Here is a 22,121-nt window from a genome sequence, read left to right as displayed (position 1 = left end):
AATCTAATTAAATTTCTTATTCTCTTTTGATATAAAGGTTATATATTTTTTGGGAGCCATTTTTGTTATCTTAAGTTTATGGTGATGCCATTTCTTTGTTAATGATCCAAATTTTGTGTTCAAATCCCTTTAAAAATCATATCTTTACTGATTCATTACAGCCTTTGTTGCATATTAAAATCAAACTTCTTTTCTTTGTAAATAAACATATTAAAAAAATGTTTTCATAATCATTTCTTAAACATTATTATTCCTAAAGTAAACAAAATTAAATAAGAGGAGGTATTTTCATTTGATTACACAGTTATATAAACATAGGCATTTGAACTCCTCTCTCTCACAATGTTTTACTAAATTCGAAGAGAAACACTTGTACTTAATTTAACAGCTTAGCATTTTACAAGTTTAAAAATGTACGACATTGTGAAATTACTTGGAATTAAAAAACATTGACCTCAGTTCAAATCAGAGTCAGTTTTTTTATTCTTTCATCTTTCCCACTTTTATAAGATCCTACTTTAATTTTTAGTGATAAGTTAGTTTAAAACATTTTTAAATTTACTTTTTGCTTTCCGCATTTCACATTTCCAATGAGATAAAAACAGTCTCTTAAAAGATGCTAAAGTTAACAAAGTAATAAAGTAATTCGAATTATTGAGAGAAAAAAATTGCCTTGATCGTTATCCCTCTTAGGAAAGAGTATGTTTTAAGCTTGAGTGGATAGATATGGCTAGTTTCTAAGCATTATGCATAATAATTATTAATTTAGATCCAAAAAAATTTAGATTCGAGCAATTAATTTAATATTCATTGGTTCATGATTCTTTGAATTTGAATATTATAACTATTTTGTACTATCTATAAATTAGGTTACAGAAAATTATTCCTATGAATTATTATTTCCATGAATTCCAATGAAAGAGATCTTTCTCAATTTCAGTCAAAAAAAAATTTATTGATTACTTTAAGCATTTTTGCAAATTAAAAAAGCCATTATTATAATTTAAAAGTGTATTTTAAAATAATTGAAAATTATTATTTTAAAATATAAATTTTAAAATAAATTTCTAACAAAATTTAGATTAAAGCAATTAATTTATTGCTCATTGGTTCACGATTCTTTGTATTTGAATATTATAACTATTTAGTACTATCGATAAATTGGGTTACATAATGAAAAACAAAAAATTATTCCTATGAAAGATATTTTTCTTTTAATCGTAGACTCAAAACTCTCAATCTGCAAAAAAAAATTTATCGATTACTCTATGCACGTTTGGTAAAATCAAAAAGACATTATCATAACTTAAAATTGAATTTTAAAATAATTGAAAGTAATTAGAATGTTAGCCCACTATTATAAAATAGTCCTCTGAGGGAATCCTATGGGAGGACTTGGTAATGGGATGCAAAATGTTGTTCATAAGGAAGTATATTTGTGAATTTTTATACCTTTCTACTTAAAGGCTTGTGAATTATATTTTGTCCTATTTAATCTGTTTGTCTGTGAACATGAACAACAGAACTAATAAATACTTGCTTTATGCAAATGTAACCAAAATTCTTTCCCATAGTAAAAAAGGCACCAATCAAATTTACTAACCCTTTTGTTAATTCTTCAGCTTATTTTGTTTTAATAGACTCTTATTCAAATATCAATGCGGATTTGGTCTTTAAATATTTCTTAACGTTCACCATTTCAACTGCTTTGAGCAAGAGAAGTTTTATTAAAAAAGTATTTATGATCAACTATTGATCAAGAACTAATATTTCAATTAGATATAAAGTCATTAAACATATTAATTACAATTAATTATTGGATGAGTTCGCAGAAATAAAAGTCTGAAAAGTGCAGTTAGAAGAAGTTTCATAAAAAATCAAGTGTAATATGCTTATTTTAATACTTAAATTAATTATAGAAACAAAATGCAAATTCTTGTATAGTGAAAAGAATGGCCAGCTATACACAGTTATAAACTAGTCTTAAACTATATGAGAAAATAACTTAACTATATGAAAAAAAACTTCAAATAACTCAATAGCAAAATTTAAACCAAGTGCTCAAGGAAGACCCATCACCATGAGACATATAAATAAACAAATACAAAGAGAGGAAATAAAAATTCAAAAACAATAACAATGATATATTTCCAAAATCTTAGGAAAACTATCCATCTCTAAGCAAAAACTATACTTTAAAATTGCTATTACTTTTAATGTGCAAATAAAAGAAAATGAGAAGAATGAAAAAAAGAATTCATGGAAACAAAAAATAGAAAATATTGTAGTAAGCCTTGTGTCATGGCTATATGTTTATGCATTCATTTATGTATGACTTTCAAATTAATGTATCACAAATAAACATAAATAACAACTTATATAAAAAAATAATAACAATATTTAAATACAGTAAATAAACATGCTAAAAATAAACTCCTGAAATTTCTTCCACAATTTTGACCAAGAGAGTATAAAGTAAAATGTCAACTTATAATTATCTCCAAATAACTATATATGCTTTAAAAGATATATATACTTTACTGTAATTTAAAATATTATATAACTCAAAATAAGAAATTAATTTAGCAATGATTTAGCTTTAAAAAGTTAGTTTTAAAGCAAATTAGTAATTTTGAAAATAAAGTTGAAGTTTTAGAATCAAATTACACATTACAAAGTTTACTTGGTTTCAAAAACAATAATTTAATCCTTTAAAATTAAATTAATTATTTTTAAAAAAATTATTTAAATAAATTTATTGAAATATTTATAGAATCTTGATTCTTGACAAAAGATTATAGAATTAATATTTTTTAATCTGTAGTTTTCTTATAATTAGGTTCCAAATATCTCTGTTTAATTTATGACTATTTATACATGGTTAAAATAAATAAGAGAGGAAATTAAAATTATTCATATTTTTGAAACTATTTCAGTTATACAATAAGTGATAATAAAATCAAAGAAAAATATACCATGTTTCTTTTTTTTTCCAGTTTAATGTGCAAATCTTATGTTATGGGACAAACACCTAATCTGTAATCAAGTAGTAGCAATTCTATTTATGCACTACAATGTATCGAATAAGCTAAAAATTGCAGAGGTCAAATATCGCATCCCAAGGGTTCATAATTCTGTGAGGAAAAAAAATAGCACATTAACAAAATTTCAACCATATTTTGAAGATAAAAATGATAAAATTTATCTTTCATTAATGGCTAAAGTGAATTGGAATAATTCTAAGTCACAATGCAGGTGTTTTATCTGTCCTAATTAAAAGCCTTGAAGTATAACTGTTTACTTGCTTTAAAATCCTTCACTTTATTTCTCAATCAATAGAATAATTACGATTATGCACATTAATAGATGGAAAAAAAAGTAGAGAACTCATATTTTAAATAGGGACTCACTTTTAATAAAAAGAAGCCAAAAATTTGGAAATCCTGGTCGGAATGGGTCTTAAGGATGTGTAGTTAATTATGTCAAGCAGAATACCTGAGTTCGGTCCACACTTTTGAAGTTTTACATTTTTAATGGTTTCTAACGCAACAGAAATTCGTTCTGTAGATTCTTGCAGTATTTTCATTTAGATGATTTATAAACAGAGCATTTGACATAACCCAATAAAAAGAAATCAGAGTAAGGTCTCTGGATTTTTGTATAAACAGTGTCACGCACTCAAAGTGGAGCTAAAAGAACACATGCATGAGAAACCATTGACAGCATAAAACTACAAGTTGGGTAAAACAAACTTGAGTACAGATTAGAAGTTCGTCAAGCAATATAAGGATCACAAATCGAACACTCTATATCTGAACAATAAATAATTTTTTGTAAAATGTGAAATAGTTTCAAAACTATAAATATTTAAAATCGGATAATTTATTTGTGCTGAACCCTGTATTATGATTCAATTTAAAGAAAAACACACGATATAGTGTGTGTATTTAAATTAGATTTTTTTTTCTCCTAAATTACTGGCTTATATGGTAATAAAAATAATACAAAACAATTTTTTAATTACCTTATAAATATTACCAAAGAAAGGAGCAACACACAATATTTTTTTAATAAAATCTTTAATTTACATTATAAGAATCACATTGTGATGTTATTAATTCCAGGGTACAAGTAATAATCACAACAATACATTGCCACGATTTTAATAATTAAAATGTAAAGGTGAAAATTAACTTTTTAAGTTAATTTTTCTGTTTTCAAAAAAATTACTTCCATTTAAACATTTAACAAACATTCCAAAGATAGAAGTAATACATTTTAATACAACATTTTAACATGGATTAAAGTTACGCAATTTCAAACAGACATACGTTTTAAGTAAATTACCTCTTAGATAATTTTATATCATAAAACTATAATTTAACAGAATAGCCTTAAAATTTGCTTTAGCATATGCAAAATTAGTCCAAAAATTACAAAGAATATGATCAAAATTTTGGAAATTATGAAAAAGTATACTAAAATTTGTAACAGAAAAAAAGAGCAAAAAAAAAAAAAAGAAAAAGAAACAGAGAAAGATAATTTAACTAGTTTAAGCAAATGCAACTTAATCTAAAAATTGCATTAAAGGATTTTTTGGGTCCCTACACTTAATACAAAAGTGATCAATTATATAGCATATACATATCTTATTACAAAAAAAGTAGCATTGATCATAAAAAACTGGAAAATATGTAACTAAATACATGGCTCAAAAATAATTATGATTAGAAACTTTAAAATGGTTTTAGAAATGGAATCGACAACTTTTAATTTCTAAGAAAGAAAAAAAACTTAAATGCAAGAATGAAAGAATCAAAGTATGAAATATACGAATGGAACAATTTATAAAATAAGGAAATAAAGAATCTAAAATCGAATAGATTGGATGCAAAGTATTAAAGCTAAGGCAAACTAAAGTTAATTAAAACAAAAAACTACAACTTTTTCATTCAGTTTAGCAAATGATACTGAATCAATGCATCACTCCAACATCATTCAGTTACTTATTAAAACTTTTACTTCAACAAATCATTTCTCGTTAATAGCTCCAACTTTTTCTTTAAATAAGAATTTCAAAGTTTTGCTATCAAACTAACAGTAATATTCATTAACTTAATTAGATCTTTCTTAAATATGACAACTTCCTAAAATTAAATTTGCTCAAAAATTGGTGCTACAAAGTGATTTAAAATAATAAGCCCTAATTTTTAAATTCAATATAACTCATGTGCAACTTTTAATTAACAACTTCAGGCACAGCGCCATTTTCTTCGCCATTTAAAAAAGAGCAAGCACTTAATGATATAAAGAACATTTAGCAATAAAACATAAAATAGCTATAAATAAAAGAAATAGTAATAGTTTAACATAATAGTAGGAAGTAGGAATAATAATAATAATAATCACAATAATGATTTGCATATTGAGTAAAACAGAGAAGTTTTATAGTGATGGTTCTTACAGAAAGATATATTTTAAAATATGATAAACAGTGCATTCCTCTTAAAACCACATTCTCTTTACGCTATTAATTTTTGTCTATAAAATCAAGTTAGAAAGATACTGTGAAACTACAGAGATAAATGGAATACATATTGAAATAAAAATGGTATAAATTTTATATTACTTATTAATCAATAAGATTGTTAAAAGATTATTTTTGATTAATTTTAAGATATTAAATGTGATATTGAACACAAAAATGTGTATGTATATTATCCAACACAAATGTTAAATATATGAGTAAGTTTGCTTGAAAAAGTAATGTGAAGACTGTATTAGAGTAAAAGAATGAAGTAAATTAGCTAGCTTATTTATTTTCAACTAACATAACCAGATAATTTAACAATAATAAGCAGCAACCACAAAAAAACCATACAAGTTAATACAAAACAAACATTTTGCAACAAATTAAGCTATGGATTACATAGGAACACACAAGATGTTAGACATGAAAATAAAGCAAGCTAAATTTTTTAATGAGAAATTTGATACAATTATGTCAAAACTTTTATGGCAGAAAATTTTTAACCAAGTAACTAAACAGTTAAAAAGTTAAGATACAACAGACACTAATGAACATTTTAAATGGATTGTCAAATTGTTTTCAAAATTTAAAGAAAAAAACATGCAGGACAAGAAGTAAAGAACTTCTCATCATGCATCTAATTTGTAACGTGTAATTCAATCAAGTTATACAGGAAACGATCTATATATGAGTACGCTTCCCGTGCTTAAAAGCGATGCTATGATTTCCCAAATACCACTGTTCTACCAAAAAAATCAAATTCCCAAGTGAGAAAAAATCTATACCAGTTCCTGTGTCTATAAAAATGCATAATATTGATGGACAATTAACTTCAGAATTAAATCTCAACTAAATATCCCATATGTACAACTTTTAAAAAACCTATTAAACAAAATTTATTTTGTGCATTTTTTTAATACCTTTAAAAAATCAATACATTTAAAATAAAAAGCTAGAGCCTAAATAAGTTGTAAAGTAGATTTCATAGACATATAAGTAAATAATTAAATACTAATGATAAATAATTTTTAAAAAAAGATTCATACTCAAATAATGTATCATTTTTTTAAAAAATTTTATAGTACTGAGTACATTGCATAACCCATGTAAATGCAAACAATGTGTTTTATGCTAACTAAAAGCTAATACCACTTAAATATAATATATATCTTTTCAAATTTTCCCTGAGTTTTAATGAGGTGTGATTTTAGGGAAAAAACAGTCTTTTCTATGCATAAAACAAGTCTAGCATTTTCTAAAAAAAATTATTATTCAAAAAAGAATAAGTGAAAAGAGAAAACAAAAACTCAAATCGGAATTAATTTTAAAAAGAGTTGATGCTTTTTTGCAATTATAACATTTTTATTTTAAATTTCATACTTTTTATAACCTTCTAAGTTTTTTTTTATATATATAAATATATACATTTAAATTGAAGCATATTTCCTTTGAATGGGAGTAAATAATTATGCTTTATTAGAAAAAGCTGCCACTGTGTTGTTTTTCATAAATAAACAAGTCTGGTTTTTAATTTCTGTCCGTTATAAAAATATAATTTGATCAAAAAATTATACCTCTAATTTTCTAAAACTATATGATGACAAGTTTTTAATTATTTTTCATATTTTACTTTAAATATTCTCTTCGCCCAATGTTTCAAATACAGGCATTATCCTTTTTCTCAGAGTAATCAATTAAATAAATAACTTTTGATAGCTAGTATTTGACCTACACTATCAACTTTTTTAAAAGAGGATACAATACAGACACAAATAAAACTGTTATATAGAGATAAGACATTTTTAAAAATTGTCTTAAATAAAACACAATACTTAAACATTACAATTAAACAATTTATTTTTTTTTTGCTGCTGCTAGCTTTACTTTGCTACTAAATTAAGTTAAATCCATGATTTCATATCAGAGTATTAGACAAATAACTAAATCAAATGATGAACTAATGCAAAAGTTTTTTTAAAAAATTTGATATAGAGAGAATTTTTTCAACAGTTTGGCAAATTATGCTAGATGGTAGCAACAGTGCCTAAAACAATTATTCATATTTAGGACAAGTTTTGCTAACCCAAGCTAGGTTAGATTGAGTAAAAAATGTAAAATATTCACATATTTGTCTTCAGCTATTTATTTATTTGAGTGCATATTATAATGGGAAGATATTGTTTTTAGTCCAGTTACTATAAACTATTCATCTCAATGAAATAAAGCAGAAAATAAAGATCCATGTTTCAAGATCTAAAACTTCCTCCCTTTGCGCAACCAGTACTCACTTATGATTCTTGCTTTAAACCATGAATAAATAAATTTCATTAGGAACTGAACTTTAAATTACGAGATGGCATTGATAGTAATATACTTGTTAGAAAATAAAGCAAAGCATTCCCCGTGTGACACAGCCCATTGTGGGCCAAGCAAAGTTGTGGAAGTTAAGGTTCCCTGATTTTGCGACAAATAGCATGATTGAGAAAAGCAATGTGACCAAACTGCCTTTTCAGAGAAACTGATACCTATCAAGATCATTAACTTCCTTACACTACCCTCGCTTACTTATTATAATCCTTTCTTTAAAACATGGATTAATAAACCTCATTAGGCATCCAACTTCCAGTGGAAGAGCCTCTAGAATAAAAGATTAGTAGCATATTTGTTTGAAGGTAAAGCAGCAAAACAATACCCACTGCAGCCCATAAGGGTACACAGATTTCATGAACAATAGCATGATTGTGCCAATGTGGTCAAATCACCTTCCCTAACAAGCTGGTACCCATTGATCTGAAGCTAAGCATATTTCGAGCCACTTTTGGGGATTGGCAAAGGCAACTCAGGGCCTTAACCGCTGAGTCTTCACAGCCCAATATATCAGTTGTAAATTCAATTTATTTAACATGATTTAATCATGGATCTGAGATTCACTCAACACTTCAAAATACAGTCGAACGCCGCTATAGTGAACCTGGGATATAGTGAACACACAGTTATAGTGAACTTATTTAGAGGTCCTCTCCGAACTCATATTCGGACAATGTTAGAGTTGAGAAATTGGTAGTTCGGCTATAGTGCACTCGAATTACATTTCCGAAATTTTTATTCAGTTCTCCAACTTTAAACTTGCAGGTGTACACAGCTCACTCCCATTCAGAAAATCTAAAGTGCATTAAGCTCGTATTTCCATCTCCAAATAAGACTTCTGTGTTGCAACCCAAGGACCAGGGTTTTATTTGCAGCCTGAAGTCCGACCATAGGAGACAACTAGTGATGCGTGTTTTAGATAACTACAAATAAAATAACACGGACACGAAATGCATCTCTCTTCCAGATGCTATCTTCTTGTTAGAAAAATTATGGAGGCAAGGAATAGCAACAACAGTCCGCAACAGTGTTCTACACACAGGTCTTTAAAAAGATTTTTTTAAAAAAGAGGACAATTTACCTATCACTCTTTGGCTAGAAAAACAAGAAATAGACATTTTTCCTAGCGATCTTATAGAACAATTTAAATAAAGTGACGATCAAGTGTTCCATTCTGGTACCCCTTACCGATGATTACATTCTCTCCCAAATAAAATTAAAGAACAAAGCTAAGGAAGAAGACTCGTTAGAAGAAAATGAGATTTCAGCATCATCCCTAAATGAAGTAAAATGAAGTCCTGAATATTTCTACAAAAAATGTGGATCAAAAAATCCTTTACATATTGTAGATAAGAAAATTGATGAAGTCTACTTAGAATCAAATTGTGTTCAATCAAAAATCCCTCATGTCTTTCATAAAATGTAAAATTAAAACCAATTTTCAGCTTGGTGAGTATTTTTCTCATTAAAGTTTGATTAATTATCTATTAAATTAGTTAATAGTATTTAAACAAATTATGTAAAATCACAATCCCTAAGTTCAATAATTCAACTATCATAAATAAATATAAAAAAATTAAGAAACTTGGATACAGTGAATCAACATTTATAGTGGACATATCGCTGGGTTCGCAGACAGTTCACTATAGAGGGGTTTGTCTGTACATGGTTCAAAGAGCAAAAGTCTTTCCTAGCAGCATGAATAAATGTTAAAAATAAATAAGACAGATTATAACATAAGCACTTATATATATATCTGAATAAGAATTTATAATTAAATTTGTTGCTAGTGCAACATATTTAAGAGATGTTATATCACATGAGATACATTGCAAGGTGGGGAGCACAGAGTTTGTAACACCAGATTTCACGATATTGCTATCAAACCAATATCAGTCTGAAATATGGCACCAGGTCAACCTACACAAAAAGTGATTTAACTATAATAATTCAATAAGTTTAAAGCAAATATATATTTTAATACACTGCTGCAAAATCTAAAAAATTAAAGTAAAGTGAATCTTACCTCGTATCTTTATCTTTGCTTAAAGACTCAACATTGTATCATTAGTTCTTAGGTATTGTCCATATAAAAAAACGTTTTTTTAGAAAAATAATCTAGTGAAATATTATTCTGAAGTTTGTTTATGAATTTTCAATGGAGTAACAACTTGCGAGTAAATAAATTTTTACTTTAAAAAAATGTTTATTAAAAAAAATATGACCGCATCAAAATTGCTTTTAATGTATTAGGAAGTCAAAACCCTTTTTGGTGAAAAGAAAATTATAAATATTATTTTCTTATTTTAATATTATAAATATTAAAGAATTCCGCGAGAAATATCCTTACGCAGCAACACCCAATAACTCAAAAATGACACAATTAGTTAACAGTTTCAGGACTACTGGAACTGAACAATAACCAGTAAGGAAAGAGCCAATAAACCTTCCAATTTGAATAATGAAAACTGGGAGAACTTGAAACAAAGTTTCCGTATTTGTTTTCAAAAAGAACAATAAAGAGAGGGAAAAGTGACAATCCCAATCTAAACAAATGCCCCTTGGAACATTTAGTGTAACATCTACAATTTTTTTCTCAAAATTTGGTAAAATGAACATTCTTTTCCATTCACAAAAGTGAAAAACATTTTGAAAATGTACTGCAACATGTTGGCTGAAAATAAAAGCTGGCATAATTGCTAAAAACATGAACAAATCTGTCGTATTTTACTGCAAAAGTATGATGCACTGTCAGCCATATTGTACAAAATATAATCCTTTATGATCTATAGTCCTGAAGTTTCGGATCAACACCATTATGCAATTCTGAAATCATTTAAGAACTTATCTTTATCGAAAAAACCTTTTGTGGTAGTTCTAAGAATTGAGTAAAAGCTTCATGTATTTAAAAAACACCCAATCCCAAGTTAGAGATGCCAGCATTTAAGACATAAAGGCCAAGTAAACCAAAATTCACATTAACAAAATAAAGTATTTCACTATTCTAAACTACAAATTAAGCTTTAAGATGAAGGAATGCATTTTTGCATAAAAATAAACAATAAAAATTCACACTAATAACAGACAGATTAGTTCAAAATATTTCATTTATAATAAATAAATTATCAAAAATTAAAAGGTTATTAAAAAATAGAACTTTCCCAAAAATTAATCATTAGTATTTTCCCTTTGTAAGTAACGATTTAGGAGACAAATCAGTCAGATAAAAAATAAAAAACAGTTTGTGTCAAACCTGATTGAAAGAATTTGTAGTTTCTGATCCAAGGTATAATTTTTATAAGAATATAAATAATAAAAATTAGTTACCTTCCTAATGAGTCTAATTCCAAAGACATAATTTTTTGACTTACTTCTATTCATTAAACAAGAAATTATTCTATGACACTAATTAAGAGACAAAATAAAAGATCTAAAACATTATTAATTAAAAAAATTTATACTAATTTTTTTTTAAAAAAAATATTAATTGATACTAGTCTAAAATTCCAATTAGAACCTTCAAATTTAAGTATTCTTTAGATTTGCAAGATATTTTAGAGCCTCAAAACTAGCTTTACTTTGCTACTAAATAAAGTCAAATCCATGATTTTAGATCAGAGTATTAGACAAATAGCTAAATCAAACGATGAACTAATGCAAAAGTTTCTTTAAAAAATTTTATATACAGAGAATTTTTTTTAATAGTTTTGCAAGTTATGCTAGATGGTAGCAACATTTTCTATAACAGATTATTCATATTTAGGACAAGTTTTGCTAAGCAAAGTGTGCTTAGATTGAGTAAAAAATTTGTTATAACTAATTTTAAAGTCTACTTACCTTTACATTTTTAAATTTTGATATATTTACTTATAGCAGAGATGCACAGCCATTTCAAGATCGGGGAATGATAATTAGAAATTACAGTGTTGAGGGCTGAAGTGAAAATAAAGTTCTAATCAGGAAATTATAGAGCTTATTTTGATTATGTATTTAAAGTAATAGGAATTCTTTTTTTATTTTTGTTTACTTCAAAGCATATAGTAAAAACTAATGTATAAAATATTTGTTGCAATTAATCTTAAAGAATATGGTTAAAAGAATACAAAGTAAATTATTTAAAATTCACCAACAAAAAAAAGGAAAAAATTGGCATTTTCATTCATCTCAAAAATAAACCTTAACTATTACACAGAAAGTGAAAATTAAGTTACCAATAGAGTATCGGAAATGCTTAATGGTTATCATTGAGATGTTTGAATTCATAATTTCTTCTAACGTAACATTTCTCAGTGCTCTAAGCGCTTTTATAAGGGCAACGCTCCCTGTCTGCCCTTTGATCTATATAAATGCCCTTTTCTAAAACTAAGTCACCATCCCTTAAAAACACTGTATTTTCATTCATAATCCAATTTTAGGAAAAATTAACTGTTAAAATAATAATTAGACACAAAAATTATCTGTGTTTATAGGTTTAATTCTAATTAAATTAGTATTACAAATATTTACTTCGTTAGGGGACACTTTTAGCTGTGCATCCCTGATTATAAAAAAAAAAGAAAATAGTTTAAAAATTAGGACACATTTCTTTATTGCAAAAATATAAATTACTACAAAATTAACCTTCATAAATTATAAAAATTATTAATAAGGGAAATTAACGACTAAAACAGAAATATTCAAGGGGGAAAAAATATTGATTGCTAAATGGAAAGAGTTTGTGATAATTATTTGGAGAGAGAAAAAAATAGAGAAAAACCTCTAGTCAATAACATGAAAATACAAAAGAAATATTAGGTAGTCAAAACTAAAATATACTTACTTGAAATAGTCTGCTTATAACCAAGTACAAACTGAATTTCTATACCTAATGCAGCAGTTGAAATTAAAAATATAATTATTATTAAAGATTATAACTAAATATTATAATTTGTGAAAAGGATTCTACCACAGTTAACACTTAATTATTCAAATTAAACAAACGGTGGTTATTATTGTAAGTATTGATAACTATTATAGTAATTTTATTACTGGGTTCATACTTTATCGGGAAAAAAAACTTCCTTGATTTCCTTTCTGATTGTGCAGAGTAATTCTAAAAATATTAGATGCAACATCATGAAAATATATCAGTCGGAAATTCAATTCATCAGCAGAATTCCGGACAGACAAACTTTTAATGACGGTAAAAAACATCAATGAAATTATATTGGCGGCTAATTTTCTACAAATAGGCTAAACTGATGCAAATAAAGGATATATCAGTTTTTTTTTTTATAGAAAAATGAACAAGTTATTTGTTGATTATATAGTTTGAAGACGTCTGTATTATATTATCAAATAAGTTTGAAGTATTATTCAAAATAAATAATTTTTTATTCATTTTTAAACCTATAAAATCTCATTCTCTCACTCATAACACTTACCATCTACAAATATCAAAAACATTACTTTTTACTGAAATACCTACACGTTTCCTATTTAACCTTTATTTTTAAAAACGACACTTGTAGAGTTGTTTCTATGTATTCAGTCAATCTTTCAGTTCTTGAATAGGTTTTTTTTATTAAGTATTTTTTTTAAAAAAAAAGTATCTGTATCTTAAACTAATTAATCAAACATTACAGTAAATAAGTTTTATAAACTTTCACTTTAAGCTTTTTTCCTAATCTAAAAATTGCTTTATTAACAAAAATGACACATTTGCTTAGAAAAGAGTTTCAGTAAAAAAGTAACAAATGTTCAGAAATATAAAATACAGGCTTTTAAATTCCAAGCCTTTATCTTTTAAAAAATTTTATCTTCCTTAAGCATTATCTGAGTTTTTTAAGCTAATTTTACAGTCCCTGAGTTTTTCACGTAATCCAGTTTCTTGATGGGGTGAAAACTAAAATCAAAACTTAAAATAAAATTTTTTTTTAAAAATTTCACATTATTAAGAGATGTTTGTAAAGCAAATATTTTTTTAATATTAATGCAAGTTAATATTTAATATAACATTTATTGAAAATATTTCATGCAAATATTAACTTGCAGTAAATATTATTAGCGTTTCTCAAAAGATGTAAATTCATAATTTCCGAAAACTATGAATTAAAAATGCAAATTTGAACAATCCAGTGCAAACAAAGATTTCATTATTTTATAAACATGTACAGTCAAAAAATGGTTTTGATCTCATTTTTATATTTGCAAATATCGATCAATGCAGATTTGAGTTTTCAAAGCTGCTCAAAAAACCCGAAAACAAAATAAAAGGTTAAATTAATTAGGAGGAGAATCCCAAGAATTAATTGAGCTATGATGTCAAGAAAAAAAAGTCACACCTGAAAAAACATGCAACTGCAAAACATACCTGCAAAACCAATTAATTGAAGAGGTACAAGTTCTTAAGATAAAATAATAGTAAGTTGAGGAAGACCGTTTTAAAAAAATTGAAAAAAAGGACAAAGATAAATTTCTCAAGGATGACAAGAAAAAAATATAAAATTGAAGTCAATTTCACAAACTAATAAAAATGGAAATTACAGATAATAATGTCATAAACCAGAACGTCAAATATAATTCACTAGGGCATAAATTTACAAAAATAAATAAATAAATAACAATAATAATTCTAGATTTTATGTAAAATTAATTGAGCATTTGCAATATAAAATTATACTTCACAGACAAAATAAAAAGATTTTTTTTATTATTATTATCAAATTCGATAAACATTAAACCCTTATATTGATTTGCTGCTCGGGAAATTTGGTACAAAAGTTGTCGTACATAAAACCAATGAACATCATGAAAGAAAACCATTTTTCTGGTCACAAATAATTTATAATCTAAATACGAATATACATCGCTTCGACTAATATGATTAACAACACTTTGATATTATATTTATCCTTGCTCAACTACAATTATTTTAAGAAATATTTTTTTTTAAATTCTTAAAGTTTAATATTTCTCAACTGATCCCCAAAAAAAGTTTTCCACTTTAGTTACAAATCAAGAAGCACAATTCAACTAAAGGAGAAACTAATCAAACAAATGAAGAAATCAAAGTGAAACCAATCTAGAAGAACAATTTAAAGATATTAAAAAATATAAATAAAGAATATTTACAAAAGGTGAGAATTTCATTTTATTTATTTATTTAGTTAAATATTTAAACCTTGTACAATATTTGAATGAACAATATTCAAACAAAATTATTTTGATTTATTTATTTCGTGATAATGAATTTATTGCGATAATGAATATTTATTTTGAGATAATGAATAATATTTAAAGAAGAAAATTATTTATTAATGTTATTTTGCTGAAATAATGAATAGTTTTAAAAAAAAAAAAAAAGAGTTATGGGATCCTGTAAGAAAGGAAATGGCACTAAAAGAGTTAGCATTTTATTGAGGGATGTAAGGAAATTTCTTTAAATATCATACCTTGATTCTCTTTTGAGTTTTGTCAGTTGGATGGGTCTTTCAGGACTTTTTGTCTGGCTTCGTGTACTGGGGCGCAAGGTAAATAAAGTATTACTGGGATAAACCTCCTTTTTTGGTGATTCTGATAATCTAGATATTCGCCTTGTTTTAGCTTGCGGAGATTGAAAATGATCATAATTACCATCCATAGATACATCACAATCAAATTTATCATGGAGGGAGTTTACTTTAGAATTGCACATTAAACTGAAAGAGTACATTATAAAGAGTCTCAATTAAGACAATGACAACATATTACCTAAATAAATAAAAAACACTTTCATGCTTTTTTTTTTTAAATAATTAATTACTCTGAGAAGAGGATACACAGTCATTTATTTATTTACTTTTTGAAATAATCTTACATTTACTAAAAATATCTTTTTTTATAAGAAAGTCATACATTATGAGCATGCAGCAGACATTAATGATGACTAATGAAAATTAAATTTTATAATAAGTTACAGATTTTTTTTTAAAAAAAAAAAAAAAAAAAAAAAAAAAAAAACATGATTTTAATAACATTTTTCTGTATATTATGCCAGAAACTGACATTTCTCCTACAAAAACATCCAGATAAATCTCCCAGAACAGAATGATTCAACAATGTGTCAATAATTATTAAGAAAAATGATTGAATAATTATTAAAAAAATGTCTAATTGTAATTACACATTTTTTTTAAATAATTATAGCTGTTCTCAAAAAACGGAATATTATGTATATAATATAATACAGATTGCCTTATCCAAGTTTTTCGACATTAATTCATAGCTTAAAATAGGATTTGGTTATTAAGTTTAAGATATAGAAGTCGTTCTTTCACAAAGAACCATAAAAAGTCAATATTTCAAGTAAAATATTATTTTATAAAGTTAACGAGTAATAATTATTGAGGAAATCCCAAAAGCAGGGATGAGATTAGCCAAAAGGCAAAAAAGCTGAATTTCCACGATAGTAAATTTTACGCAAGCGCAGTCCTTTAATAATAAATTCCAGACAGTTTAAGGTAATAAATAATGTGTTGACATACAATTGCATACTAATCTATTATTATAAAAACGACTACATTGATACTTAACATTAAGTGAAAATAAAAATTACCAATTGAAAAAATAAAGCTGGAAATTATATTTTTCCTCAGTTCACATAAGAGACAATTATTACTTGAAAAACTACTTGGTTTAGCAAATTAAAATTACTGAGAATATACATTAATATTTCATTTCTTTTAATAAATACTGTTATGTGATTTATAGCAAATATATCAGTAATATTACTTTTTAAATTATATTGGGAAAAAAAAACTTTAACAATGGACCAAATCATTATGTTCATGTTATAGTCTAATCTAACTACAGCCCTTTGAAACATATCAATAACAGTGAAGTAGAAATATATAGTAACTCCTTAACATACAAAAATTGGTATTTTAGTTTGAAAAATTAAATGACAATCAGCAACTGTTTAGATAATTGTTTTTTATTTGATTAGAATTTTACATTTTATAGCATATATAACAGCAATTACAAATAAAATTTTGATGATGAGTTAATTAACTCTTTTTCTAACAAAAAAATTTTTATTGAATACCTTTTTAAGTTATTGCTTTTGTTTCCTATATCTTTTATGTTTGCTATATTTAGTCGTTAGTCCATTTTCAAACATCTTGTGACAAATCCTATTTTTTCTTCTTTGCAAGCACAGAATGTAAGTTTTGAATATATTCCCTTCCAGTTTCTCTGATGTTGTAACAATACTAATAATCGTCGTTAGAAAAACAGTCACCTTCATAGTAACTAATTTTTTAAAAAAATTTACTTCTTACAAGAATCGCGAGAGTTGATCTTAAAATTGCGTGAATATGAATAACAATTATGGATTTTGAAATCACATGAATATCAAACTAGATATACGATTTTGAAAATGAGAAAATACAAACTGGGATATAGAATTTTTAAACCGCGTAAATACAAATCCCGATTCATAATTTTTAGATCGCGTAAATACGAATCATGATGCGTAATTTTTAGATTGCATAAATAAGAATTATGATGCATAATTTTTAGAATGCGTGAATGCGAATCCCAATGCCTTATTTTAAAATCACGTATAAATGAAAATCAATGTTTGATATTATAAACAGCATGAGCAAATCAAGACATTGAATTTTAAACTTGCGGGAATACGAATCGCTTCATAGGTTTTTAAAAAGGCGTAAATACGAAGCACAACGTACAATATTCAAATCGTGTGAATAAGAATCTCAACACGCAAATATGAAAAGCTATGCTTGATATTAAAATCGTGTGAATAAGAATCGAGATATTGGCAGACTCCAGGCTTGGGACCTCTAAAAGGCTTGTCAGAAACAGCGTCGTTTGAACTACAAAAATCGGATCTATCTGGAGGGCGGGTAAAAAATTCGGAAAATCTTATCTGCTGCGAGTAAAAGGGGAGAAAATAGCTAAAATAAGTAAAAATAAGAAAGGATTGGTAGCTATGTAGTTTGAATTTTGTGTTTCTCTTTGAAAATGGGTGAATTTTCTGAAAAAGCGGAATACTTATAAAAAAAAGGGGAAATTTTTAGAAAAATCTGAATTTTTGATAAAAAAGCTGAAATTCAAGAGATAAAAGTGAAAAAAGCGGAAATCAGCTAAAAAGCAGAAAAATCTCATCCCTGCAAAAGTTTTTTGCAGTCTATACGGTGTTGTCTGTTAAAACAAACCAATGTTTTAACTTTCTCATTTCCATAGCATTCAATTATGTCAAAGAAAATCTTGAAGAAAATGTGGAATAATCTGAATTTGGATAGCTTTTTCATCTTCATGGTTGTAATCAGGGTGTGTAGCCAAATTATGCAACAAAAACAAGCACGTTTTAAACACTTTTCAAGCACTCAAAAAATATTTTTAAGCACTTAATTAACGGTTTTATCTTGTTTTTACCGTCATGTCAAAAAAAAACTTTTGGCATTGTTTTTGACAATAGTAATAGTCAAAAATCATGAAATTTTGAATCATTTAAAGCAAATGGCGTTTTCATAGGCTACGGACTGACAATACGCCGAAATAGATTTAGGTTAAATTAATTGTTAAAACGTTGGAATAGAACAATGTGAACTGTGTTTTTTTTAATAATTCGAAGCGAAAATCAACATAGTAAAGGAAAAATCTCACTTTGAAAATGGGAAAATTAAGCACTTTTTAAAAACACCCAATGAAAAAAGAACCTTTAAGGGTTTTTAAAAATTGAAAATCAAAAATAAGCACCTTTAAGCACTTTTTAAAAACGCTATGCACCCTGATAATACTCGGTGCCCAATTCTAAATTCCAATGACGTAAAGTGTTTAATAAATATCATCTCAAATCATAGCATGTCTCTTCATTTGAAATAGCTTTATTTTCATAGAATCAATAACCCACAAATAAAATTATATGATATATATATAAATTGTAGACATTTTATGATATATATTTATGATATGATATACAGTGAAATTTCTCGGAAAGGACTACTCTCTGTCCAACAGTAAAATGGTTGTTAATGGAGGATGGTCTTTCTTAGGTGTTACTTCCATTGACTTCAAAATGTTATCGAAGGCACATGATTTTTTGCAAGAGATTTTGATTTTACTCACTATCATTTCCTTGATGTGGAAATGCCACTCGTGTTGGCATCATGAACAATAGAACTATTTTAAACATAAATAAAGAATTGTATTTTTTGCTTAAGTTTGCCTTTAATTTTAAATCATAAAAATTAGTTAGTTTTAAAAAATAGACAAGATGCGTAGCCAAACTATTCAACAAAAATAAGCACCTTTTAAGCACTTTTCAAGCACTAAAAAAATATTTTTAAGCACTTTAAAAAAATATCATAATTAGGCAGGGTTGGAAAGTTTTTGACAATTGACTATTTTATCCTGTTTTAACTGCCATGTCAAAAAAAAAAAAAAAAAACTTTTGCCGTTGTTTTTGACATTTGTCAAAAATCATGAAATTTTGAATCATGTAAAACAAATGGCGTTTTCATACGCTACGGACTGACAATACGCCGAAATAGATAGAGGTTGAATTAATTGTGAAAGCGTTGAATAGAGCAATGTGAACTGTGCCTTTTTGCATAATTCGTAGCAAAAATCAACATGGGAAGGGAAAAATCTCATTTTGAAAAAGGGAAAATTAAGCACTTTTTAAAAACATCCAATGAAAAAAGCACCTTTAAGGGCTTTTAAAAATTGAAAATCAAAAATAAGCACCTTTAAGCACTTTTTAAAAACGCTATGCACCCTGATAATACTCGGTGCCAAAAAAAAGGGGTGTAAAAAGGGTACGCAATGTATCTAAACAAGGCTCAAAATTAATAAAGGTTTGTTGGTTTAGAACCACTAATGTCTAACTGGAGCCACCATAAAATAATATATAATGGTCTACAGTACCAGCAAGAAAAGCGAAGAATAACTTATTTATCAGTTTCCTTCAGGGTTGGGTTTTCGACGTCAAAAAGTGGTTTTTGACATGACAAGGGTATAATACTGGTTTAAACTGTCAAAAACCCGTCAAAAATGTCAAAAACTGAAGTTTGCCAAGAAAATATATAAACTTCAAAACTACCAACAGTTGCCATGCATTATATTGAAATTTAATTATACTATAGGTAATCAGCAGGTTTTAAAATATTTTTGAATTAAAATTAAGGTAAAATAACAGATTTAAAATCTCAGAAATTTATATTCAAATGCACGTGCAGAAAAATTTTGCACAAAAATATTTTAAATATTTATACTTCGAAAAAAAAATTTTTTTTTTTTTTTTGATATTTAAGAAAATTAAAAGTTTATTTCTATGCATTTTTGACATATAAGGAACATATAACTAATATTTATAAGGAACTTACAAGTTATGTTGTATAAATACCAACTTGATACAAGTGTATAAAAAAATTTTTTTAATGTTATACCGAATATCTTTATTATCCAGTATGTTAATTTGAATTTAAAAGTAGTTATGTTTATGAATAATGATAAATATAATTCATATTGTTTATTATATTTATTTATAATTATTACAATTATCATTTTAAAACAATTTTTATCTCTCAATTTTTTTTTCTCCTTGTATTAAGAATACAAATAATGTATATCTTGAAAGCAAGAAGTAATTATTCAACAGCTGAATATTTAGATATTCAACAAAACTATAGTATTCAGCAAAATGAAATTCACAAGTATTTGGATAAACTAAATTTTCAGCATAGTAAATGAATAGGCTGAATATATTGTAAATCGACACTAACTACTCTGTGTATTTAACAGAAAGCACTTAAATTTGTATTGTCTTATGTTAACTATGAATTTTAAAAAATTGAAGATTTAAAATTCAGAATTACTGATTTTTCTGAAAAACTAACAACCAATCACAAAAGCCAAACTAAACCGAAGAACATTACAGTCACTGATCCATGAAATATTTGAACAAATTATTATGAAAATTTATTAATTATCCTAATTAAATACGTAATTTTAAAAATTAGAACATGCATCAGACTACATAATCAAAATGAAAATGATGGAAGTAGAAATTTAATTTAAAATTCAATAGTCTAGTTCATTTGCTCCTATATTACACATTGCTCCTATATGCACATTGGTTACTATTCAAAATATAAGTGTTTCTTCCTAATTTTAAATTTATTTTTTCTAGAACATATTTAGAAACACTATCCTTTATAAAAAATATATAAATTTTATGTATTAATTAAATTTCACATATGAATATAGGTTTTTGACAGTGAGGTTTTTGACGTGACGGTTTAAACTATGGTTTAAACCGTCAAAAACTGTCACATGTCAAAAACCTGCCAACCCTGGTTTCCTTCATATCTTTGATAAAAATCTTAAATAAATATTATATATTCTTCATAATTTTTCATCTAATTTCTTTAACTGTTATTTTAGTTCCAATATTTAATATAATGTTCCATTTAGAGTAATAGGTAACAAAGAACCCACTTACTAAAAAAAGAACAATGATTTGTAAAAAGCTTAATTTGTAATTTTTAATTAAAAATTTTAAAAATTTCTTGGAATAAATTTATTTTGTTTTAGAAACTTTTAAGTATTTTTTAACAGGTCACTGAATTTGTACAGATTAGTAAAGTATTTCATTTACTGGTCTTTCAGAGTATAGTGTCTAAATTTTCTTAATTTCTAATCCTGCTCAGTACTTAGGCAATTATCATAATTAAACACAAGATATTGATTGAAAAATAGTAGATAAAGGAAAAATCATGATATTTTTGCTATTTATGCAGCACCATCAAAAATTATATAAATAATTGTCTAAATTGTAAGCTATACATCAACACTATTAATGAGATAAAAATAATACAATATATTGCATCTACTATATGATTATTAAGGACATATGTGTGTAATTTCTCTATTTAACTAATTAGAAACTAAATTTAAGCATTAGAATTACCAAGTAATTAAAAGAACAGATTGAGAATCACATCTTTCACAAGATCTTTCTCAAAACTTTTACTACCAATTCAATTGAAAAAAATTCAAATCAAAAGACAAACACTTACTCTAAAATCTCAATAACATAAAAAATTTAATTATCTCTAACTGAATTTTTCTTTTTAAATATGATTTATTATATTAAAAAAATAATATTTTTTTAACAGGTCAACAATTATATGTTAATTGTATATTAATATAATAATTCTTAACATTTATTAATATT

The 22,121-nt window shown here is 26.0% G+C and overlaps 1 protein-coding gene across 22 annotated transcripts in view; it reads right to left on the bottom strand.

Annotated features, from left to right (window-relative positions):
- Window positions 1–22,121, bottom strand: part of LOC107442217 (uncharacterized) — a 63,691-nt gene that overhangs the window by 20,800 nt on the left and 20,770 nt on the right. For 10 of the 22 annotated variants that reach the window (XM_043056154.3, XM_071177088.2, XM_043056150.3 and 7 more), the window contains one exon: window positions 15,331–15,576. The exons of 2 other annotated variants lie outside the window; for them this stretch is intronic. In XM_043056154.3, coding sequence (XP_042912088.2) covers window positions 15,331–15,576 — 246 coding nt within the window. Of the gene's footprint in view, window positions 1–2,979; window positions 3,135–7,383; window positions 9,818–11,719; window positions 11,831–12,716; window positions 12,762–15,330; window positions 15,577–22,121 lie in introns of those variants that run through there. 10 more of the 22 variants (XM_087156832.1, XM_043056185.3, XM_071177094.2 and 7 more) reach the window with 6 other exon arrangements.

This window comes from Parasteatoda tepidariorum, chromosome 2 (genome assembly GCF_982258835.1).
Source record: "Parasteatoda tepidariorum strain Cologne lab strain chromosome 2, Ptep-v5.0, whole genome shotgun sequence".
Classification (NCBI taxonomy): Eukaryota; Metazoa; Arthropoda; class Arachnida; order Araneae; family Theridiidae; genus Parasteatoda; species Parasteatoda tepidariorum.
This window is presented reverse-complemented; position numbering and strand designations above follow the sequence as displayed.